Source organism: Centruroides vittatus, unplaced genomic scaffold (genome assembly GCF_030686945.1).
Source record: "Centruroides vittatus isolate TY-2023 unplaced genomic scaffold, ASM3068694v2 scaffold_1167, whole genome shotgun sequence".
In the NCBI taxonomy this organism is placed as follows: Eukaryota; Metazoa; Arthropoda; class Arachnida; order Scorpiones; family Buthidae; genus Centruroides; species Centruroides vittatus.
Window position 1 is genome coordinate 298073 of NW_027122671.1, and position 22503 is coordinate 320575.

At 31.3% G+C, this 22503-nt stretch overlaps 1 protein-coding gene and 1 non-coding gene across 2 annotated transcripts; both read right to left on the minus strand.

Moving 5' to 3' along the window:
• Window positions 1–549: 549 nt before the first annotated feature.
• LOC136986666 (carbonic anhydrase 2-like) lies at window positions 550–6070 on the minus strand. The gene is made up of 9 exons (XM_067284244.1): window positions 6034–6070; window positions 5057–5350; window positions 3830–4009; window positions 3726–3749; window positions 3422–3601; window positions 3214–3350; window positions 1371–1454; window positions 937–1164; window positions 550–687 (listed from the first exon to the last, which is right to left on the minus strand). The coding sequence occupies exons 1-9, from the start codon at window positions 6068–6070 to the stop codon at window positions 550–552; spliced, it is 1302 nt and encodes a 433-aa protein (XP_067140345.1).
• Window positions 6071–15140: 9070 nt separating this feature from the next.
• Window positions 15141–15213, minus strand: TRNAR-UCU (transfer RNA arginine (anticodon UCU)). Its single transcript has one exon. It is a non-coding gene; the product is annotated as a tRNA-Arg (tRNA).
• Between the last annotated feature and the right edge of the window lie 7290 nt (window positions 15214–22503).

Here is a 22503-nt window from a genome sequence, read left to right on the forward strand (position 1 = left end):
TGTGAAAGAAATGTGCTAATTTTCTAAAATTATTATTTTAGAAATAATTTTTGTTTTTACAGTAATTTTATGTGATGTTAAATGCTGTTTAAACCAAACGCACGTGCACATCTCAATAACAGAATAACCGTCGTAACCGCGTGCGGTTACGGTTACAGAAAACCAGGAGCTCTACAGTTACGGTCTGGTTTCGATTACGGTAATTTATAACCGTTTTAAACTCATAGAGATAATCTTTTGAATATTCAATAATTTTAAAAATTATTATAATCAGGAAACATCTTATAAAATGAGTTACTTTATTGGTTAAAAATTGGTATTTTAGTAAATATAATCGCGTCTTTAAATTTTAAAGTAATTTGCTAGATATAAATAAGTTTACAATTAAATTGCTTATAAAGTACAAATTTGTACATATCGTTTATAATATGGGAATCATATTATAATTCGTAAATTATAATTATTTAAAACACAGTGATTTTTTTCTTTAAAACTGAATATTCGGAATTTCTCGCTGTTAAATGATAAATATCCAAATCTGTGTTCCATCTACCACCAACCTTCTTTCTGATCTTTTCGAGATGCTGTGCTCCATATTTTTCTTTCGTTCAGTGCTTGAATAGGTCTAACCACAGCCCTATCTTTATCTTCGGGAGCAACTCTTTGTAATAAGCTAAATTTCTTTAGCTAGAAATACATAATAAAAATATCTTATTAAATTAACAAATTGTTTAATTATTAGACTATACAAAACTTTAAGAAGAAACTTGTTCGTTCTAATGTAATATCTGCTACCTGTCTGTTAAATCAGTTACATGCTTTATATTAAATAGATACATTTTAGAATAGTTTAAAATATTAATATTTTTTTTCATATCTACTAATAATTTTACCACATTGAATGAGTGTTTCGACTGAAACTGTCAGAACACTTACCTGATCTTTACCAATTGTGTTAGAATAATGAAAGATGATATATTTAACTACTTCTGCACAATGAGGTACTATTCTCGATCCATTATAAGTTACGTAAGCTTCTTTCATTTTTGGGAAAATATCGGCTATTACCAATGGTGATTTTAATGTTGTATTTGATTCCAATTTTTTAATTTCTTTAAGTACTTCTACAATAGGTTCGAGTGCTTCGTTGTTCTTTTTTGCAACCTGTGCATTATACAAATACAAATCTATAAATAGATCTTAGAAATCTACGAGTGTAATCGTAAATTTCAACAATAAACTGAATATTTTATAAATAATAAAAATATATTTAGCTAATGTTTTTTAATATATTAATCTCATAAAAAATATAAAACTAAATTTTATATATATACACGTATATATGTATATATAACATTTCTGATACTGACCTGAAACATAATATGTATACTCAAAACAGCATCTGGATTGTTTACAACTGATTTATATTTTGTATTTAAATGCAGTAAGAGTAGCTGAAAAATAATAATAAATATCAAATTCAGCAATATAGCTTAATAACTTTGATGTAATATTTAAAATGTAAAATTAATTCTAGTATCTGTTATACTATTAGCCTGATAGCCGAAACGGTAAAAGCACCATCTGACCACTATGTAGACCCCTATTTGACTCCAACTCGTCTCAGAACTTTTCGTAGATGGTTAATCCATATAAGTGGGCCCCATCTATCTTCACCCGGACCGTCCCACTATTGATATAATCGAATCATTATAGGAATGAAAAAAAGTCGCTATTGTTTTCACGGAGGAAACGGTTAAAATAAAGAAAAATAGAGAGAGGGGGGAATAAATTATTATAGTTAACTCAGTCTTGTCTTCGTTCATTTGAGTGAGAACATGTGAAACGTTAACATGGTTCTATAAATTCTTTTGGAAACTTGGTGCCAAAATTTGTTTGTTGATACATTCTGATTGTTCTTATAAAAGTATTCCCCAAATATAGTAGATCCTCGTTATATTGTTTATTCGGATGTATCACGCTGGTTTTTCAGCTACAATTTGAAATTGTAGACCTATAAATTTCCCCTGCCGTCCGTCCGTCTTTCTCGAAAGCGGAGTTAGATAGACAAAACACGAGACAAGATATGAAAACCGTAGGGGCAGGGGGCCCGATTATACAAACTTTCGGTGAAAACAAGAGGTTACGTTATTTCAATTCAAATCTTTTCCTCTAAAAAGTGTTAAATAGATGATTCTATTGTTAAATGGAAAGTATGATGTAGTACTGTACAGGGGTAAGCCACTACTAATTTGAGGTGGAGAACATATATTTTAAATTAAAAATATGATTAAAAATTGCAGCCCGACATTGTGACGATGTCACAATAAAATAATTTCTCTTTTTTGTGTATGTCTTTCAAATATAAAAACGTTTTAGCCAATAATTTTTAAAATGTCGGTTCCATTAAATTACTATTGGCAAAGAAATATTACTCGCTTCCAATAAATGACATTTAAAGTAACATTGTACGAAATACAACACACAAAAGAATCAAGTCGGTATAGAGATCGAAAATAGACAAAACAAGTGAATAGATACAGTACATTGATTTATTGCGCATTCGGTTTGTCTCCCGACATGTGCCATATAACGAGAAGCTACTGCATTTGTAATTTTTGGTAATTATTTGAGACAATATGAAATGCCTATTTTACTTCAAGATTTTATTTACTTATTCAATCTTGTAATTTTTGTTAGATAAACGAATTTTACTAGAGAAATTAGTATTTTTATAACTGTTTTAGTTATTAATTAATTTGTTAAAGTGTTATTCTTAACTAAATTCAAAAATTTTTGTATAGTAATAACCTGTCGTGCAGGGTGTGGTTAGAACACAGCGTTTAATCTACGTTGTATAGAGAACACATACGAAAAACGAAAGGGGATAAGGTACAAAGTACAAGAATCTTCTTATAAACAAAGGTCTAGACGTCACCTGGAATGTCCCTAGGAGAGTGTCATGATATTCTCACCAACAAATTAACTGATTAATTTTCATTTTATATGCTTAAATTATTTTTCTGTTAGTGACATTTCTAATTTAGAATAAACTAAGTTCTTTATCTTGGTTTATTTTATCTTTATCGTGGTAATATTTTTTAAGTTATAATTTTAAGTTAAATAGTAGTATTAGTTTTCTTTTTTCCTCCTTCACATTCGAATGAAGAAATTGATTTATATTATAAAATCTATTTTCGATTTAATACTAACCTCAAATCGGAAGTATTTGCTATCAATCGTATGGAATGATTTTTTATAGGAAACCGTTAATCGAAGTAATCGATATGTTGCTTTTAACCACTTGCTTGTTACGGTAAGATTTGCACATTGTGGAATAGAAACATATACTGGAAAATAATTAACATTTATTAAAATAATAATTATTGCTTCCCTATAAATATTTGACAAGATTTCTTACCCATTTTACCAATATTTTCTATGGGTAAATCTTCTAAAGGTTTGTCATAGTTGTTAAATTCTAAAGGATCCAGAGATTGCTTTTCTTCAATAACTTCTGTATCTATATTAATTGGTGATTGTTGATTTCCCCTACATTTTTTGTAATAGCATGGCCACACACTTGGATCTTCTTTAGAATCTGAATGCGATTTTCATGATTTTATTTAATTATTTTCATTCACAGACTTGTTTGTCAATCACTGAACACTCTATTATTATTTTTTTTAAATCGTAAAGAAAAATTAAAATTTGAATAAACTTACTATTATACGTTAAAGGTAAAGGATCTGAAAAATAATGTAAAGAGGAATTTATTAATTTCTATCCGTTATTAAAATTATAATTAGTTACTTCTATAATCAATTACTTTGTTTCGTAGGTACGAATGAAGGTTCTACTGATTCATCAACAGGACCATTGATAAAATCTGTTGGAGATTTACAACTTTCAAGAGGGTCTTTCGGTTCTTCCTCTTCATCTTCCCAATCTGAAGGTACGATTTCTTTCCAACCTTGTTTACGTACACGTATGCGAATTGCTGGTTTATCTAAATTATTTCAAATGCTTCCTTTTTACTTAACTACGGAACTTGGTAAGTGTTCGTATATAGTAAATATATAGTTAAGTTATATATGTTACCGGCAAAACCCGATTTTACGCCAAACTAGTTTGGCGTAAGCGTGTGAGGCCAAACTAGTTTAGAATTATTATTCAAGTATATTAATGGTTAAATATATTAATAGTTAAAATAAAATTAAAAGGCAATCAATTAGATGAACAATATTTATTCAAACATAATCTACTTAATTATAAAAAACGGGGTTGATGTTACCCTAGATATCGAAGGTGGCGGCTCGTCTCCGATTTCAGCAATCAGAAGACAGGGAACAGTCGGGACGCCCGTTCTAACCTAACCTAACCTAACCTATTCTAATAAATTACCATAATTATTAGCAACCAAATTATTAGAATAGGTTAGGTTAGGTTGTAGAACGTGCGTCCCCACTGTTCCCTGTCTTCTGATCGCTGGAATCGGAGACGAGCCGCCATCTTCGATACCTAGGGTAACATTAACCAAAATCGGTATTGATTAGAAGTGACACAACACTTGTACAAAACTATAAAATAAAAATAAGCTAATCAGTACTTATCAATTTGTATTTTTTTATTAAGCCATGCACATTTAAAGGTAATTAACTTTCGAAAATATTTTCAAAAATTCAAACGAAATAATAAAAATAACTTTTAAAATCAAACTAAAATTAAAAAAGAACTTATTTGTATAACATAACATTAATATATTTAACCATTAATATACTTGAATAATAATTTTGAACTAGTTTGGCCTGACACGCTTACGCCAAACTAGTTTGGCGTAAAATCGAGTTTTGCCGGTAACATATACAATACAACTATTAAATAAAAACTTTTTATGAGCAAACAGAAGTATTAGTTTATTATTGCAAAATATTATATTTTGACGATTAATCAACATTTACTGTATTTCCATAATAATTACTATTATTAAAGAATCTGTCAACATTTACGTAATTTCATTTCTAAGTTATGATTTATAATTAAAATTTCCTCGTACCTTTTTCTTGTTGCTTATTGGTATGCTCAACAACATCAGAATGAGGTGTTTCTCCACCCTGAATGTTTCGTCCGGCAGAACTGAGTTTTCTAATGGGAATAATTTCTTCAGTATGACTGATTTCTTTAATGTTATCTATTCCTCGAATCTGTGTAATTTCATCATTGTGAGGAATTCCCCTTGCTGCAGCATAATGAGAAGGTATTTGTATAAATTTGTAATATGGTGATGGAAGTTCATGTACTCCTGGATGATAATTTGGTTGCTTTACTTGCAGGTATTCAGTTTGCTGGTCTAAATATTTAAAATTAATACACAAATAAAATATATTAAAATTATTAAAGTTTAAAAACTTTAGCTAAAATTTTAAAAATGGTCAAATTCTACCTAGGTAGCCCGCAATGGCGGCGCTTCGGTTTGGTTTGGTTAGGTTAGTTTAGGTTAGGTTAGATTAACTATATTTTTAGTAGACGTTTCCTTTCTTTTATATTTTGTTCAAGAACTACCGTGAATCAATAACTAGTGACGTTAAACACTCGGCAGCCTGCCGGCGGCTCCCCTCCGGGAGGAGTCCGTCAGGAGCATGAACAGTTGGAAGAGTAGCCATTGGGGCTACCTAGGTAGAATTTAATCTTAAAAATGTAAAAATAATTGTTTTATTATAAATAACTTCTGTAATTTTACTTAAACGTTTTACATTATACAACCAAATCAAATAACATATTATCTAATACTGTTTATATAAATATTAAATATAATTTCTACTCAATGTGTTAAATAATCTGCAGTTTTTAAAATGTAATAAAATTTACACAAAAGTAAAGAAATCTGATAATACAAATAATTAAGTGCCAGAAATTGGCGCAGTAGCTAAGATCTAGGCAATTTTGAACGCAAAATACGGCTAAAAATTCGATAACATTTTGCTTTCTCAATTTATTTAATGAATGGCTTTATTATTGATGTACGACAATTACTTTTTTTTAACATTCCATTTTTTAATTTAGACTGCATGCTTCATTTGTAAATATGCAATTTAACAAGATAAGTAACGCAACATGCAAGATGTTGCTTCATTCACATATATGCAATTAAAAGATTTAATTTATTGATAATTTCTTCAGTTTTGTTTTTTGGCTTTCACAAAATTGAATAAGCAGCGACTCATTTATAATATTCATTGTATAAGAATTTAAAAACTTCCAATAAAACCGGCTAAAAGCAATATTCAGAAAATGTTAATGTTATGATTCAAGAATTTCAGATAGTTTTTTCACATTTTTTTTATTTAATAGTTTTTTCATCACAAAACATTTATTTTATAGCGATCTAAACTATGTTTACAATGAAATTGATATACCATAGTATGATGGATAGATGATATCCATATGAAAATTATTATCGTAAAAGGAAATATGTTGAAAGATATATTTCTGGTACAGTTTTATAATAGTAACCGATGAGAGAATTTATATATTTTTGGTAATTTAATTTGGTAATTGCAAATCACTTGCAAAATTGTAATAAATTTTCTCTAAACATATGCCTTTCAGTTTGTAACTTTCATGAAAAAATGACCACGTCTATAGGTGTTTTCAAGTAAAAATTTAAAAAATAATTTCTCTCACATCACTGGAGAATGCTCGCATGTTGCATTATATAGCATAACTTGTTCTCAAATTTCAAAACAAATCTCCAGAAATTATTCAAAAGCATTATTTATTTGTCATTTAACAACTTTAAGTTATTCAATTTGAACACAAACTCAAGCTTTGTGTAAAAGGAGTATTCATAATTTAAAGTTATGATTCCATTAAAACATTTTTCTGCCCCTTTTATTTTTTTATTCCCCCCTGTTTATTTTTCTTTAGATAAAATGTTTATGCACTAGTAATTATACCGTTTAGTGCAAAAAATAATTCTTAAATTATTTTCTATTTTATTAGAATAAAATATTCGTTTATTATGTTATTAATAAAACTTACTTTTCTGAAGACTACTCCTTTAAGAGTAAATGATTTGAATGTCTTAAAAATGAGTTTTTTGTATCTATTGTTGCAGATCACAATTCTTTTAATTTCTATAGATCATTTCAACTTAATTTTTTGAATGCCATTCTCACGTAATCGATAGTTTTCTTAAAATTAAAATTGAAACAACACAACAATAAAACAATACAGTAGAAGTCATACTGGCTATCGTTAATCGATGCATTCCACTTCTCTTGAACTTAATATGCTTATTACCTTGTTTATCATTCGGAATATTGTTTCTCAGAAGATCACCCGAAAACTATTTACTGTATGTAAATTGTTTTATTGTACTTCTGTACATATTTCTTACCCTCCAGACTTCTGTCTCTTGTATTAATTTAAAATAAGTTATTTTATATCCACATTCCGGACCGAAATCACAACAGCTATCCATTAAGTTTGGAAACTTTTTAATATATTGCAGTTATTTATAAAAAATATTGTAGTGAAAATTATTTAATATATACTGTATTAATATTTGTTTTTCACCAAATTATAACAATGCTTATACTGAAGAATTAAAAATACTCTTATATTATGCAAAGGCTCTTAATTCCGTAATACGTAACGTTTAAAATTTATCATTACACTTATTAAGTATTTACTATTTAATTGCATTTAATATTTTGAGAGTTATGCAACTTACTCGATTTGTTAACAATTTTCTATTAATTACTAACTAATTTCCTAACTATACATTTCAGTGTTTTTTTAATTCTCTAACAAATATTTTAATTTATCTAATTCATTTTGTACTTATTCATAAGTAATAATTGATCACAATTTATTACATAGGAAAAAGTTATCCTTTTCGTATTTTTCAGAAATTTATTTATTGATGGCGTCATACAGGCTAATATTTAGATTAAAAAATAATTGTTTGTATTTATGTTTAAATAAGTAATTCGAATTTTTAAAATTATTACCGTGACTTGATTGTGGTATTTGCCTCCATGGTTGAAAGTTTTCTGTGTGTTGCTGGAAATTGCCTTCGTGTCTAATTTCAACCCATGGTTGTTGATTCAACTTTTCTCCTTGCCAATGATCTGGCTTCCATCTGAATTGTGTACATTCTGTAATATATTATCTTAATTCAATAACAATTTATGTGTTTACTTATGAATTTAACTTTTATATGCTTACCAATATTTGCTGCATTGTAGAAACCGAGTAGTATCCAAATTAACCAATTTACGCTTTGCATTTTCTTTTTCATAATTAAGTTATAACAATATGTACTGTACATAGCTGGTATTTATAAAGTTTACAACTTTCCTGGTTTCATTTAATTGATGACGTAATATATATATTGCCGATGCGTAATTACTTGCCTGAGGAGAATAAAATATGCGACAGTTATCATTAATATTTTCTTTTTTTATTAATTATAAATACGTATTGATCTTAACATTCAGCTCTTTGTACAGATAATATAGGCTGCGTTTCGTTGCCCTATATAAATATGATGAACTTATTTTAATTTGTTTACCTTTCTTGCATGCATCTTATCATTACACTTTTTATTTCTTATCCAATTTGTTAACCTACATTCGGTTTACTTACATTAATATCTGTTTTATTCTTAAATAAAAAACAGAAATGAATTTCTTTTGGTAAAAAGAACGATTTGTATCCATAATATTATAAAAGCAATAGAATTAATATTCGCCGAATTTCTAATGTGAAAAGACTGCAAAAATAGGTTTATTTATATATTTATAAAATTGGAATTACATTGTATCATAAGTTTATTTTTTAACCAAACTTTTAAACTTTAATAGCATCTTATTTTTTCTTTTGTGATCCGCAATCCGAATACATATGGCCACAATTTATGAGCTTACAACGTTCCCAAAGACCTCTGATAAATAGGAACGATCTTTCACATTATTTCCTATTGCCAAAATTTGTTCATCGATCCGACATAACTCAGTCAACCTATCCAAATAACAGTAAGTTGCTACAGAGCACCAATTTACCTATCAATCTATAATTCAAAATAAAATAAAACAAATGAAAGTGTTTGTTAGGCTATTCAACGACATAGAAAGAACTAATACAAAAGAAAAAGAGTTAATAGATGAAAAGCAGGTGTTTAAGCATTTGTTTATTCAATGAAACGAAAATAAAAGTTAATTAAGATAATAAATAAGTAAAACACAAGTAAATAAAGTAAAATAAAATTGTAATTATCGATAGAAGTATCTGTAATAAAGAGATAAAGTTCACTAAACTGAACAACAGCGTTACGACGAATAGCACAATAAATATGAATGAAGCAAAAAATTTTAAATGAAAAATTGCTAAACATATTCGTGAAATGACATTTTGAGAGAAGTTATCAAAACTTTTAGTTAATTTCATTTCAAAAAATTATTAACTCTTAAGATAAAATTGAAAGATACGTAGAGAATGTAATAATATATTTGAAAAATTTTTGCAACTGATACAATGCCCTCATCTATAAATATATTTATCGATAGTCAGCATATGAAATGAGAAATTAAAGTTTTAATTTTATTCTAAAAATATGCATTACTGTTTCTAAGAAAAAGTTAGTTTTGTGTTTAAAATACTGGTGTTTAAAGACGTTAAAATAATCTTTGAAGTATGCAAATTATCGCCCGATTATTTTACTGAAATTTTTAAAATTTTATACGACATAAAAATAACGAAATCTATTGTTTATTGATCCTTATAATGAAAAAATTATTCATTTGTTAATGATAAAGATTTTCATTTGTTTATAATTTTTAATTATTATTTAGTGTTTCCCTGTTTTCATTTTGATTATTCATAATATCAGATAATTTATTGCAAGATCTTTAATCATCTTTTATACAATATATACCTGAATTATTTTGATTAATTAATTATATAGCTTAGTCTTGTAGATATAATCTTTATTACTATGTTTCTTTTCCCATTACTTTTCACTTCTGTTTTCTGATTTACTTCTGTTTGTGATAAGTGAATATTCTTTTAAAATGCGATTACAGATAATACTATATTTTATCATCTTTAATATTTCTATCTCCATCAATATTTTTTATATATCTGTTACTTTCAATAAGAATAATGTGAGGTTGCCGAATTGTTGATAAACGAACGTCAGTATTTATCAGATGTGGGTGAATGGAAGCGAGGCAAACACTTGCAGTTACAAATAAACTCGTTTATTAACGCTAAATCTTACATTCTATAGTATGTCTTGTCAACTGTTGGAGCTGGTTCGTAGAGTCGATGGCCCCGAGGCGGTCGGTCGAGATGTTTCTATGAGTGTCGGGAAGTTTGGAGACGAAGTGTCGAAACCCAAAACAGTCCCCTGTATCCAGGTAGATAATTTCGGGCTACGAAGGGTCTTTATCTCTATCTCAGTGATTTCTTCTTTATATGGAGTGTTCAGTCTTTCCGGTTACATTATTCCGAAAGAGCGATAGCGTTAGCATCCGATAATCCGGCCGAAGCTTTTTTAACTGCTTGGCCTTACGTGAGAGGGAAGGAATAATACCTTCCGGGAAATTTTTTAAGGGGTAACTGACCCCTATTCAGGCGCTACATACGTGAATAAAACCCGGAAAACTCCACTTAGCCAGCCCGTCCTGGCGAGGCGCGAACCCACTATCGAACTCTCAGTGTTCAGGGAACGGAACCGCTTGACCAGTGGTGGACTTCTACGAAAGGTCAAATTCGACACCGCGTTTTACTCGATCAAGGGAAATTGATCGCACTTTGAAACTCCTGCTCGTATTTAAATATTGTTTCGAATTCTTGTAAGTCTGACACATAATCTCCGCGCTAGATCTTTTAAAACTTTTTTTCGACTAATAATTTTATTCTTTCCCGATTTTATTTAGGTTTTTCTTCCAGTTTTTACGGGGGTTAGAATCAAAGCTCGATCTCTTGATTTGACACTGTTATTAAATTTTTAACATGTGAGCTCGACTATCGCTCGGGCATCATAATAATTTTATAAAAATAATATAGCCTAATACTCCATTCGCACCGAGCATTTCAATCTAGATTGTGACCAAGGTCGGCGACTATGCCTTGGTGCGAACACCCTCGACCGTTTCAATCTCGACTGAAACGAAGTTCAATCGCGATTGACTCGAGAGAGTTCTTGAAACTAGATCCAGTGATAAGAGAGATCCCAAAATCCCACGCGCGCGAGAAAATACAAATGCTGCGGAACACGTGTCGGGCTATCGACAGAGAAATAAAAAAGACACTGTATTTGGAAAGACGATGATATCTGTCTATTATTAGATATATGGCAAGAAAAAGTACTGTATTTATTTCTAACCAAAACTTCCATTTTGTTTGTAGCTGTTCGTGACTTACCGCATAGTTATGTCAGTTTTATCATCGCGTGTAATAGCCGGGTTGTTCTCAAGCGGACTGCCTGTGCGAACAGCACGACGTTCGACTGGCGACAGTCACAATCCAGATTGTAGATAAATCGAGATCGAAGTGAGTCGTGGATTGTGTGCGAACGTAGTATTACATCTGTTTTTCGATATCTAATATATTTTATACTTGCAATATATAAACACAGAGCATAATAAATACTTGAATTTCTTTCATTTGACAGATAATTCTACTGTAATAGACCTGTAATACTTTTGCTATATTTTACTGTTTCTTACACTTCTATATAGTAATAGTAAAATAAAAATGTAATAGATTTTATATTTGATACATTTTAATTATTTCAAGAAAAAATCAAATTTATTGGTAAAAAAATGAATATTCTTACAGTAGATATCTTATACACGCTAATATTCAATATTTTGTTATGACAACGACGCCAATAGTACACTGACCTTTTAACTTATCGTATTTTATTGAAATAACATCACATGAACGTATGTATAGATCTTATATACATAATTAAACTTTAAATCTTTCCTTAATAAACAGGTACTTAAATTATAATATTTTCAAATATATCTGAAAGTATATAAAGAGAAAATTTAATTTTTTTTTTCTTTTTATGTAGCTGCTGCTTTCAAATACAGGAGCTTCCCTACTTTACGAACGTTCAACTTACAAACTTCCAGACTTACGAACAATTTCACCGTACAGTACGTCTAAAATTTAAATTTCGCGCCGATTCTAAAGTTTTCTTTCCGTGCCATTGAAGTCAATCTTTAGCCAAATAATAAATAATTAATACGTTTCTATCGCGTATCGTTATTTTTCATTTTCGCGCAAATTTTGACACTTCATTACCGCTGGTGAAGTGAAGTCGAAGTTGGTAACGTTAGAATAACGGCGTTTTTCGCTGTTGTTTGCAATTTTTATAAACTTTTATGATTATTGCTTCAAAAAATGCGTCCAAAACGTAATAGTAAATCTAACAGCGGAGACAAATGCAAGAATTGTAGCTTTATTACCGTAAAAATTAAATAGTTTTGAAATTATAAAACTATGTGCATTAGGTGAAAAAACCTGCTTGAAACACCAGCTACCAAGCAGTAGCGATCGGGTAAATGAGTGTAATGTATTCTATTAAGTACAGTACATTGAAGGGTCAAACACTAACAATACCTGATTATTCTGTGTATAAATGCACTTTCTTGGTTTTCGACTTACGACAAAACTCGGGAACCAAACTTGTTCTTAAGTAAGGGAGCCGTTGTAATCTGAAGTTGTCTATTTTCTGTATATATGCTATTGTTTTTAACAAAGTTCTCAAATTTTCAATTTAAAAATTTTTTAAATCACAGACATTACAGAAAAGAAATGACAATACAAAACCTACAATAGAGTATAGTGGTGGTCAAAAGTTAAAGAATTAACAAAAAAATTTTAAATAATTAACCTATAATAAAAAACTAAATCTGCTAAATAAAATATAGCAATTAAAAATAAAAATTATTTTTTTTAATTACTTCTAAATACAAATTATGTATTTCTTTACAGTATATTGCTTTGCAGTCTCGGACGATACAGTAGTTTTATGCTTTTTTCTCCATAATTCACTTTTCGACGCTATAAAATTTTACACTATAAAACGACCGGAAATATCTTACACATAGTGGAAGAAAGCAAGGTGTTCCATTGCGCATTCTTTATGACGAAGGACATTCTTTATACGAACAGAAGGACAAGCGCTAACAAATAATCTTTAGATGATGATTTTAAACTTAATTTTTAAACATTCTTTAAACATTTGATTATATTTTTGATATTTTAAAATATTTAATAAACATTTTAGCAAAATGTGTATTTTTCTCATTACTACATCCTACACTGCTTTTAAAAAGTGTTTTTATTTATAAAAAAACATCTTAACTACATAATTTTATGTACATAAAAAAGCACGCATAAATACAAATTAAAATTAATATACAATTAAAAAGAATAAAAACAACAATTTCTAAAATGGTTTTCATTGAATAGTACTCTATTTTATTAGAAATTATTATTTATGAATTTTATCATTTTTCTTTGTTTTTTCTTTCTATATTAATTTCACTTATCATCATATTAAAGTCAAGTACACATATTATTGATTATATATTTTATTACTTTTTCCGTTGAAGAACAACTTTGTTGAATTTGAACTCTTCTAGAAACTTGTTTATTATTTTATAATATTGGACCGATGAAAATCTTCAAATATTGAATTAACAAGAATCACCGATTTCATTAAGGAATCTGTTGGATACATGAAATTCTTCCTAGAAATCATAAATAGCCAATCAGTTGTATCTTTAGATAGACTGAAAGATTATTTTTTTTTCGATTTTTTTGTTGTCGGTCATTAAAATTATTTCCATATATTTTAATTCTTCTTCACATTTGATTTTAAAAACTTTTATTTCGACTTCTGACAACATAACTGGATTACAGATGTTATTGGTTCGGTTTGGTCCACATACTAAAATTTAGTATGTATTAATTTAAGACTTTACAGTAAGATTGATATCAAAAGTTTTAAAACTATTTTTGATACAACTAAGTTCGTAACATTATATTTGATTGTTACTTAAGGTTTACTTACATTTTTTGTGCAGCTTTAATTGTTATTTACGATATTTAATTAATATCTAGTTTTTATACATTAGAATTATCTATAATTTCAGCATTCATTTTTAACTGCACGATTTAGATTTGCAACGAGTTTTGGATCGAACGGGTTTAATTTCTTAAGAGCAACAGCATGAAACGCGACACCTTATTTCGTGAACGGAATCTTGTGGCAGATTCAAAAGACCGATTAGAAAGTTAGATTTCAGAACTAAGCCGAAGAACGGAATAACATAAAACTCCAGCAACGAATTGCGTAACTTTCCTGACTGTTCAGATTTTCTTTTAAAAATAATTTTTATATTACTAATTAATCTAAACAAACATGTGAGATGTAAGAAATTGCGCCAAATAAAATTTTTGACAGTTTAGACGATAGTCAAATGTTTTTTCTTAGGAGGTTTTCTTTGATAAAGATAAGCTTGGCGCTTCAAAGTGAAATGTAATAATAAAAATATGGGTACCGCTTCGTATCTCCTCTTTGCTTCACTCTTATTCTTGATTTCAATAAGATTGTTATGTTTGCCACATTCGTGAATACTCTTTGGATGCACTTTGAATTTCCGCGTTGCAGATTCACCGCGGTATACATTTGCATATGCAACTGCGTTCGGTTTGAAGGAAACGCTGTAAGACCTTTTGATTGCCATTCTGGTCAATACCTAGTTCACTGATCTGTGTAAAATAACGAGTTTGAAATTGGAAATACAAGATGATGTGCCCGCTTACGTATTATTTACCGTATAACTCAGTTGCATTCCATATCATGGTAAAAACATTTTTCAATGGTTTCCACGGAAAAATTACCGCCGCACCTACAGAGCTTGGCGAGATGCGCTTATTTTACTTTAAACTGATAGGCAGACACCCAGCATCTATTTATCACTTTAAACTAAATAGCTAGCGTTTATAGCCGGATTTAATGTACTCGCGTTCATTTTTTATCGATATTATTATTTTGTAACCCTGCAATACACTATCGAAATGTGATGGTTATTATTCAAAAATTTAATCATCCCTACCGGGATTCGAACCCGGGACCTTTGGATTAGAAGTCCAACACGCTATCCACTGCGCTACAGAGACACATCGATCATGTCTACAAAAATATATTAAATTTAAAAAAGATATTTTAAATTAGAATTATTATGGTTCTGTTTGCGACCGAATTCCCAGTGTTCACAGAATGGAACCGCTTAGCCACTGGTGGGCTCTCTCTTTCTTTCTCTCCTAGTCCCAATTAGTGAATTGTCACATTGTGAAATCAAGACTCTAAGAATTTTCAGTTTGAAGTTAATAGAACATCAAACAGTATGCCAAACAAATAATTATTTTCCATTATTATTATTAATAATTATTATTAATGATCTATTTGACAACATTTCTTTTTTTAATTTAGGATATTGAAGTACTGTACATAATTGGCACACGAAATTTTCTGTTTTCATGAAAGGGTACTTGAAAAAATAATACTTAGATTGCAAGAATTTAGATTCGTTATACTAGAAAATAAATACAGTACTGTATAATTTTTCTACTTCCCATTTGGAAAATTTTATTTAAGAAAAATTTTCCCAATTGAAAAATCACAATAAATTATTTGATATTCTATTATTAGATATTTATTGTGACCTTACCAAGTAATAAAACTGCTCTCCCTAGACAAGAAAACTTTATAACTTAATTGTTATTATTTATTTTATTTTATTTATTTTTCATGTTGCCGTCAACTGTTAGGTTGAGGAAAAAGCGATACCATTGTTTGCCGATAAAGATTCTGAAGTTATTTTTAAAAACTTGTCGGGATATTCATACTAGATTGACGGTCGATGAAGATTCCAATATAGTCATTCAATTTATTCAGTCAACTTTAAATTGTTAGAATTATTTTACAAAAGAAAATGTCACCACGAAAGTAATACAGACTCAGCGATAATGGCTGTCCCAGAAATCTGTTTTACATAGTGAAAGATTACCTCAAAGACAGGCAGGCCACGATCACAGTGGGTCAACACCTCTTTTCCAAAGATCTACAACGAGGGTGCCCTCAGGGCTCTGTCTGTGGCCCCCTGTTTTGGATAATTCTTTTTGACACTTTTCTCCGTTTGGACTTTGGGCATCAGTGTCGAGTTTTTGCTTATGCCGACGATGCTTTTCTCATTTTTCCGGCCAGATCCAGGCGCATGATTGAGACTATCGCCAATGACATTCTTATAAAAGTAAATGAGTGGGGAGTTAACAACAAACTAATCTTTAACACTGCCAAAACGAAGGGTATTGTTTTTTCAGCCCTTAGATCAACGAGTTTATACCGGCGGGTTCCCTGTGTTCATTTTGGAAACACCTCGATTAAGATAGTGGATCATCTTGCTTTTCTTGGAGTGGTCTTCGATAACAAGCTCACATGGAAACAGCACATTGCGTATATTACTAAGCGGACAAACCTTATCTTCAACAATCTTCTTCGTGTTGCCAGAAACAGTTGGGGACTGGGATACGAGGCTGTCAATGCAATTTATGACTGTGTATTCGTTCCTATTATCTGCTATGCTTCGGCTGTCTGGGGCGAGGCGGCCTTTCATTCACACAACCACCGCCGACTCAGATCAGCTCAGCGCCTTGCGCTCTTGCGCTTGACACGGTGTTACCGTACAGTCTCCAATGTCGCCTTACCTATTCTTGCCGGAAAGCCACCTATCCTTCAACAAATCCAATACTGCACGGGAAGGTTTCTTCTCTCCCGTGGTAAGTGCATTAACATTTCAGATACCACATTTGATGCGTCCTGCTATGAGACAAACAGTTCTTTTGCGGACTTGCCCCATCCTGCTCTCAGAAGAGGCCTTGGATCCCGGGACTGTTCGACTACAATTGAAGTCTATACTGACGGGTCTAAGACCAATCAGGGTACCGCTTGTGCATTTGTGGTTTATGTATGTAACAATGAAATTCACCATGACACCTTCCTCTTACACCCAGAGTGCTCAGTGTTCCAAGCCGAAGTGTTTGCTGTTTACAAAGCCATCGAATTCTGTAACACAAAGTTTAATAATTGTAATATCTCTATTCTTTCGGATAGCAAGGCTACTGTCCAAGTTCTAACTAATAAGGATACCACTCATCCCATTGCAAGAGAGACTTTGTCTTCTGCCAACCAGTCTAGTAACAAATTTTACATCAAATGGATTAAAGGGCACTGTGGCACTCCGGGCAACGAACGTGCAGACATGCTTGCTCGTACAACAACCATGCTCACGGACATCATTCCGGCATACAATCAACTCCCGGTTTCAAGACTAAAAGAACTCCTGTGGCATCAGACTGTTGCCAGATGGCAAGAAGAATGGGAGCGAACTCCGGAATCGCACATCACTCGACAATTTTTCCCAGACGTCGAAAGACGGCTCAAGTGGAAGTGGCTTCACCCTGAACACCGCAGTTCTCAACTGCTTACAGAGCACGGAAAATTTAACGTCTACCTGTATAGGTTTCGGCATAGTGACACTGACTGTTGTCCTATCTGTGGGGTGCGTGACGGGGTTAAACATTATCTGTTATCGTGCCCGATATTGGAAGATATAAGACGCGAACTCAAGATCTACATAGAAGAAGACAACCTGAGTTGGCCATGTAAGCCAGAACATCTTGTGTCAAGCAAAAAGTACTTTTTTCTTTTTCAAAGAATGGTTAAACTTTACTTCATCAGAACATTAATACACTAATTATTGTTTTACTGTTTTAGCTTTATTGTATCGCCAAAGACCTTTCATGATCTTCTACTAGCCTACTATGTTCTTTTGTGTTGGTTGCTGCACAAATCTGCGCTGTGCCCTCATTCTGGCCTACGTTCTACGGGCGATTCCATCTGTTTTATCTGAGCTCAGGAGCTCCTATATACTTACTGTGAGTAAGTTGCTGCATAAGATCTGTTCAGTGTTTGTCACCTGGTCCTCTGTTTATACGCGGATTCTGTTTAGGCTGTTTTACGGTCATTATAATTGTCAAAAACATTGACTCATTTACTGATATGTTTTTTAGTTAATGTATATTTTCGCGTTTTTGTTTTTTTTTGTTTTTTTTATTTTTATTTTTATTTCATTATCATTTACATTGTCAGTTCTATTGCTCAGAATGTAACACTACTGTATTCCATGTCTTTCTACCCCGACTGTGCCTAGCGGTGTCGGGAGAAATAAAGTTTATTTTGTCTGTCTGTCTGTCTGTCTGTCTGTCGGATATGTCGGGCCCCATCCCTCACCACCCGGTCGCCCCATTGTGGGCCTGGCCGAACCCATAATGGGCCTACTAAAAGAAACCCTCTTAGTGCCCACAGGGCGGAAAGAGTGAAAAAAAAAGTGAATCTGATTTTATTTTAAAAAAACAAGCCGAAAGTGGGTCATTAAGAAGTTACGTCAAAACGAAAGTAAGATAAGTAATACTGTATTTGGATGTAACAGTGCGTGTCGAGAAAGTTAAAACAGGTTTCGCCGCTTCTGAGTAAAATCGTAATCTTTTCTTTGAAAATTGACAGAGACAATTAGGACTTTTTGTTTTGTTTTCGGTGCAAAAGTCCCTACCGTTTACTATAAAATGCATTCTTTTATAATTAAAGAATATTTGCATTTATTTTCCTCCTTACGATGATTTCGAAATCGCAATTTAACCTTTTGTTTGTTAACGCTTGCAGAAAATATAGAAAATTTTAGTTTAATTTGGAATTTTTTCTATTTATTCGAGTTTAAAGGAAAAAATAAGGTGTTTTTTCTTGTTTGACCCAATTTTTTCTCCATTAAAAAGTTCCAGACACGCTCGAGGCGCATTGCAGAAAACACTTTACAAACGGATAAATGTCAATTCGAAAATGTTTTCATGTATGTTACTAAAAACACAAAATTTTACCACGTTTTATCGTAATTATCCACGTAAATAAATCTTGATTTAGGATATTTTAACACTAATTTCTCCATCAAAAAATAATAATTTAAATTCTGAGAATCCCGGGATGACACATTATCCTTGATCTTAGCATGACTTGAATCGAGTCTGAAGAATTATAAATAAATCTGGCGTATCTAAATTCTTCAGAATTTTAATAAACGAATATTTGCTTATCAATAAATTGCGTAAAGATAATAGAAATGAATCTTCCGTGATATCAGCAGAAAATATGCTCGGTCATTCCGTGACGTCAGAATGAAGAAGACGGGGCGCTGCGGTAGTGCGACAAGGCAATACTGTAGTAACACTGACCCCGTGTATAAAGGGTGTGTTCGTTAAGGCAAACGAGTTAAACGAGAATGACGTCATCGTTATTCTTGTTTCGTTAGACTTTTCGAACGATTCGTTATAACTAAATGGCTGTTTCTAAAATCGAAGATATGAATGTTGCTAGTGCAGCCTGTTGGGTTGTTCCCAACTGGCCGGTATGATGAGTAATTGCCACGCCGTGATCACATAAAAAACGTAACCTTTATTGACTGGTAAAACAAATGGTACGTCCGACTCCAATTACAAATATGACTTTTGTGCGGTAACACAAGAAAACAACGTGGAGCATAGCTATATCAAATAGCTTATACGACAATAGTGGAAACTTCTGCTGAAAACTGGCGACAAGCTTCTGCCCGCCATCTAGTGGTTCGAGGAGATAACTACACTTCACATCATTTGTACCGCGTGTTTTAAGGAGACGTTTTTGAGTATATATTTGATTATATATAAAGTTTTGAACAATTTTATATCTCAATAATTAGAAGTGCCGGAAGAGGGGTTATTTGTGCTATGTATGGCTGTTTTAATTATAAGATACAAAGTGATCGCAAGTCGTTTTACAGATTCCCTAAAAACAAACAAGTGTAAGTAAATTAATAAGCAATTAGATTGTTTTCATTTATGTCAACATTCCTCCTTTAAAATATTTTTATTATTCAACGTATGTGTTTATATTGATTTTCAGATGCACTCAGTGGGTTATTAAGAGCAGAAGGTTCGATTTAGATAAAATTTTGAAAACTAAAGGGCCGGAATATTTAAATAAAAATTACGTCCTGTGTTCCGACCATTTTACAGAAAAAGATTTTAGAAACAAAAATCTCTTAAGCCAAGGATATGTAAAATTGTTTATTATTTGTTTACTTAATATTATTTAATGGTATTTTTTACTATTAATTTTACAAAAATAATATTAACAAGAACATTAGCATCGAAATCCATAAGAGCTGGTTACAAGATTTAAGATTTGTTTTAGTTTTTCACATTATTTAGTTTTGTTTCATTTATTGTTTTATATTTTTTGTGTGCTCTATTTCTTGTGGGAGAGGGAGAGGGCCCGATAAGAAGAAAATGTCTACAGCCCCAAAGTGGATTAATCCGGTCCTGTGTGCACACATACATTTTATTTAGTTTCCTATAGCACTTGTCTAATAACTTGTTTTACATATGTTACAGGATCTGGCCTGGTGCAGTACCCTCTCTATTAATTTATAATGCCAAGCAGACCACGATGAGAAGCAGCCCCAAAAAAAGAAAACTAGAAGAACCTTCAAATGTAGAAATGTCACTTGATGTAGAAACAGTAGCAACAGCTGCCCAGGAAAGTAGCAATGGACATTAGAAAATGTTCACATCTAGCAAAAAAATTTAGAAATTCACAAAAGCAATTGTCAAAATACAAATTATTGATAAAAAGCCTGAAAACAAAGTTATGGCAGCTGCAAAAAAAACGATCAAAGTGCAGTTGTGAAAAGAATGTTGATGATAGTGTTGCTCGAAACTTTATAAATCTACAACTAAAACTACAGAACCATAAAGCTCAGGGCCGAAGATATTCACATAATGATAAGAGTTTTGCTTTAACTTTACATTATTGCTCACCTAGATCATACAAGTTTTTGCAAAGGCATTTATCCTTGCCCACTACTAGGTCATTAAGAAGCTGGTTACAAAATGCTGAAGTAAAGCCTGGAGTAAATAAACTGGTCCTAAGTTTATTAGAAATAAAAGTCAAGAAAATGAAAAGAGAGGAAAAAGTGATTTCATTGGTACTTGATGAGATGTCCATCAAGTTATCATTGTCATATGATCCTCAAACTGATTATTTAAAAGGCTATGAAGATTTCGGTGAAGATACTGCATCACAAACAATTGAAGCATCTGCCCGTCATCAATGCGATCAAGCTATGGTATTTATGATTAAAGGTTTATACTGTAATTTTAAATAAATAATTGGATACTATCTAACAAAAAATGCTATGCCAGGACATCGCATCAAAGATTTGTTATGCAATATTATAAAGCATCTTCAAAAAGTAGGTTTAGTTCCTAAAGCAATTGTTTGTGACCAAGGTGCTAATAACATGAAAATGAGAAAGTTGTTAGGTGTGACTGCAGAAAAGCCATTTATTGAAATTAATGATGAAAAAATCTATTTTTTTCATGATTCGCCTCATTTGATTAAGTCAGTGAAAAACAATTTAAAAAAATATGACTTCTCTTGTAATGGTAAACTATGTAGCTGGTCTCACATAGAAACATTCTATCATAAAGATTCCAAAATGATTCCAAGATTGGTTCCAAAGTTGTCAAAAAAATGCGTCACACTTCCCCCATTTTCATGTATGAGAGTATGTTTAGCTGTCAGAGTCTTAAGTCACTCTGTAGCTTCTGGAATCTTAGTGCATGTAGCATTCAATTCTCTGCCATCAACTGCTGTAAACACAGCAGAATTTCTTGAAATGTGCGACACACTATTTGATATACAGTAGAGACTCGTTAATCGGAACCCCGGTAATCGGAACGATTTTCAGTCGGACTGTGTCGTGCTGAATCGAACGTTTTTGATACTAAATTTACTTCTAAAGTATAATTTTCATGTTTTTATATTCTTCAATATATTTATTTTGTTTGTACAAAATGCAGAAATAATTTTTAACGATACGATAGCCTCGATTATTATTAAAAAAATTTTCGTTAGGCTTAAAATCGACGAAAATTCAACACGAAGCGACACGCAACAGAGAAAAATTTGAACATCGGACAGATTAATATATTTATTCGTACATAATCGGTAATCGGAACAAATCACTAATCTGAACAGCCCCAGTCCCCAATTGATTCCGATTTTCGGTTCTCTACTGTATTTAATTCTTCTAGTTGCAAAAGTCCAAAAGAGTATAGAAAATCTTTAAGTAATAATTCAAAACATATGCAAAAGCTAGATGAAATTATTGAATGTTTGAGGAAGCTGATAGTCTTAAATAAAGGCAAATGTAAACCTATTTGCATCGAAGGCTGGATAGATAATATTATTGCATTGAAGTTACTGTAGTCAGAGTTACATAATGATTATGGTTTTCTATATTTGTTAACCAGAAGGCT

Bases quoted from the DNA above. Each gene is read 5' to 3' on its own strand.
- LOC136986666 (XM_067284244.1), bottom strand. From the start codon at position 6,070: ATGCAGTCTAAATTAAAAAATGGAATGTTAAAAAAAA. The intron at 4,010-5,056 runs GTACGAGGAAAT...GAAATAATTTAG, and splicing joins CAATAAGCAACAAGAAAAAG to ATAAACCAGCAATTCGCATA. The intron at 1,165-1,370 runs GTCAGTATCAGA...TATAATGCACAG, and splicing joins GTATACATATTATGTTTCAG to GTTGCAAAAAAGAACAACGA.